General features: G+C 34.3%; 1 protein-coding gene across 1 annotated transcript; it reads right to left on the reverse strand.

Annotated features, from left to right (window-relative positions):
• Positions 1 to 2,678: 2,678 nt before the first annotated feature.
• On the reverse strand, positions 2,679 to 3,241 carry LOC128864490 (uncharacterized). The gene is made up of 2 exons (XM_054104177.1): positions 2,953 to 3,241; positions 2,679 to 2,875 (listed from the first exon to the last, which is right to left on the reverse strand). The coding sequence occupies exons 1-2, from the start codon at positions 3,239 to 3,241 to the stop codon at positions 2,775 to 2,777; spliced, it is 390 nt and encodes a 129-aa protein (XP_053960152.1). The 3' UTR covers positions 2,679 to 2,774.
• Between the last annotated feature and the right edge of the window lie 529 nt (positions 3,242 to 3,770).

Here is a 3,770-nt window from a genome sequence, read left to right on the forward strand (position 1 = left end):
ACCATCTCTTCACTTGTCACCCTATACCCAACTCTTTTTTTTTCCCCTTTTAGTCCAACCACTTTCGCGCAGCTTCCTTCATGGTCCTGCTACAACAAGAAGCCGTATTTGGAGCATATTTTCTTCTAATAAGCAGTAAGTACTTTAAAAACAAAAAAATACCAGTCTAACGGTTAGACGCGATAGAAGTGAAACCTTCCGTAAAACAAACTGAGAGAGAATGAGACGAAAGCAGCATTAGGAGCGGGATAATTATAGGTTCATTATAATATTACTATAAAGTTCATATTTTATTTTCTTTATTTTATTATTATTCATCCTCAATGTTTTCAATTTCAATTTCGGTAAATATTTAAAAATGAAAATATTTACGAATATAAAAATACGGACGCAATACAGCACACGCGGTTGCTATTATGAGCGTCGTAACGCGTATAATACACAGACGTACTAACATACACGCAAACATTCGTAGGACGCTTGGTTTGAATTTTTTATACATATGTATGTATGCTATACTATGGCCTAGCCTATGTACGTACATACATATTTGTGTTCTGAACTTCCAGCAAAACAATGCTTATTAATATGCACATATGCATCTACATACAACCGCACACACAGGCCACTCACTTTATTCCTGTAAATGCGTATGTCGTCCAAAGCTAAAATTCTATGCCTAGCGACTACAAGAACAAAATGCATTAATAGGCGCAGGCGTAGCGGCCATCATCCTAGTTGCCATAGCGCTGAACAGTCGCGGCGGCGCCGAACAGTTTCAACTATTGTACTGTGCAACAAAAACTCATCATCAAAAAATTGATTTATAAATTCGAGCTCATAGTTCTAAGAGCAAGTACTTTCATTCATAAAACGAGCCGCCCATATGCTAATTTTCTCGACAATTCGAAAATAGTCAATATTGGAATATTTCGCGTAGAATTATTTGCCAATATTCAATTTTTGTCAAGTCGAGTGCCCGCGGCTCCGTAAATATGTTTGCACCCATATATGTATGTAAATATATGTTTCTAAATGCTCGACAACCGCAGCTGCCTGTTCAAGGTTACTGTACATTAGGCCGGGTCGATTTGTGGGAAGGCAAAAAAATCGCCCATTGCTCTGTGAAAATCATATTCTAGGGATCAGAATAAGAAATTTTGCCGAAGGAACCATACCTCTAAAACGATTTCTGATGTCCCCCAATATGGGTCGAACTTTTTAGTTTCTTTTCTATAACTCACATTCATTCATTTACATATGTTCTGACTAAATAAATTTCTTAAGAGAAAAAATAGTTAATATTATAAATAAATAAAAATAAAGAAAAAACATAGCCATTTATCTGATTTTTTCATGTAAAGGCCAAAAATGGTGATATTTTGAAATTGGGGGACATCAGAATTCGTTTTAGAGGTATGGTTCCTTCGGCAAAGTTTCTTATTTTGATCCCTAGAATACGATTTTCATAGAGCAATGAGCGATTTTTAAATCGACCCGCCCTACTGTACATGCAATGCTGTGCCTATGAATGTGCGCTGTGCCTATGAATGCGCGCTGGATTTCTTGAGAAATTTTACCGTATGTTTTGCTGTGGCGAGGCACATATGTACATACACACAACATATACACATATATCCGCATATATACATACATATATAAATTCACAAATTTAAATTTGCTTATGCCATCCTTCTGTGTGCCTGGTAATGAAGCATTTTCTATACATACATATATATACGTATATCTTTTTTCTTCTTCTTTTTGGTGTCGCTTTTTCGTTTCATCGAGTCTGAAATCACTCCCAACGATTCTAAAGAAGTTTTCACTTCAAAAACAAAAATGTTTAATATATTTACTAATAGAGTGAGAGCCCGCGACGCCCAGACCTTCGTTAAATTATAAAAGTTGGACATTTTTCTATACACGTCTCCTATACAGGTATAAGCAAACCCAGATTATTAAACCTGGGTCGCGGTGGCTTTGGCAGGTAACAGGTAGTAAAGGTGAGTAAAATTGAGTCTCAAATTTGTAATAGTATAAAGCTTAGTTTTTATACATTTCAACTTACAATCATATCAGAAACTGCCTCGTCCATTGGCGGACACTTAGGGCGGTAACAACCCCTCCCCAGACACCCTAACATTCTAATTATTTATAAATCTACTTTCGTCATAGTATAAAATCTAATTTTTATATATGTTATTCAGAGATCTATAAAAATAATGTTTTCACAATCCCCAGACAGTTTCGATGGTTTCCCTATCTTCCCAGACATAATGAAGTCCACTCCAGGCGTGAGCGCGATGAATATATGTATATGTACGTTGGCGCGAGTGAAATAGTGCGATCTGTTCTCTAAATTTATCAAGAAAATTCATTATATACATTTATAACAGATAAAAAAAGTAAATTTTTAAAGGAGAACACAGAAAAATTTTCATATTAACAAATTATTAAATCAACAATACAATAATGCGATTTTTATTGAGTCAAGTGGAGATCTACGAAAGTTGTAAATATCAATCGAAAATTTTTTCTAGTATTGTGCAGAAAAAAATACGAAAAATCGACAGCTGATGGTAAAATTCTAGAAGTTTAAAGTTAAGAAGATAAATTTGTATGCATGTTAGTTTTACTGTAAGGAGAGAGAATAATTTAGATCGTAATTGAACCAATCGAAAAAGATTTCAATTATATTTATAATTATAGCCATTACAATACAAAGTAAAAATATAATGTGTCAAACATTATTATTAAATCAAAAAAAATATTTAATCAACTTCATCGTCCTCGTCGGTATCTCGATTATCTTCATCACCGCTACTCCATTCTGCGGATTTGTCCTCATGAATGTCATCGTCTTCATCAGCTTCTGTAATAATTAAAGCAAGTTAGAATAATTATGAATGGTTGATAATTTCTTCATAAACAGTGAACATTATAACATACCTGACAAAGTTTGTAGAGAATCCCTGACATAAGTAGGTAGCTGATCTCCTTCAAACCATTTAAAATGGTATTGATCATTTTCCAGTACCCAGCCATTATTTTCAGGTTTATGTGAAGTAGGTTTTCTTAAGTGAGCATTGTTCCAAATCGTACAAATATAATTAGCTCGTAAAAAATGCTGTAGTAGCTCATTTTCACAAGGTGGTAAACTGCTAGCATCAAAGTTTCTCAATTTTTTTCGATTGAAAACCTCATTAATGTCGGAAACTTTGTATGAGTCTATAAACATCTGAACTCGAGCAGAATTGACGTTAATTGCATTCCGAACATTATATACACTGCATATATATTTCTGAATACTATTGAAAATGTTCTTCTGTTCACTGCTGTCCTCTATTAACTTATTTTCGCCGAACTTTATAAAAGCTTTTTGGAATTCATCGTTTTTTTTAATAGTTTGTAAGGTCTTAGTTTTCCCTTTCTAAATAATGCCGGATTGTAATCGCACCCTGTTATTGCGTGGAAACTAGGCAAGCTTCGGCAAATGGATTATCCTAACTGGGCGTGTATCTTTGTTAGATTCACGTACCTCACATTGTTTCCAGTACCCGTCAGCATCCAAATGGTCGAATCATTTTTTAAGCGATGTAAATGAGCAAGCATTATAGCGGCAATATCAGTGTCAACAGTTCGAATTACTATATTTGCTTCAAAGTTGTAATTACAGATATGAAATATAATTTTGGTATCAGCTTCCTCATGTTCCGGGCATGACAATTCTTCATTAATACCTGATAAAACTTTCCGGGAATCATTAA

This window comes from Anastrepha ludens, chromosome 5 (assembly GCF_028408465.1).
Source record: "Anastrepha ludens isolate Willacy chromosome 5, idAnaLude1.1, whole genome shotgun sequence".
Classification (NCBI taxonomy): domain Eukaryota; kingdom Metazoa; phylum Arthropoda; class Insecta; order Diptera; family Tephritidae; genus Anastrepha; species Anastrepha ludens.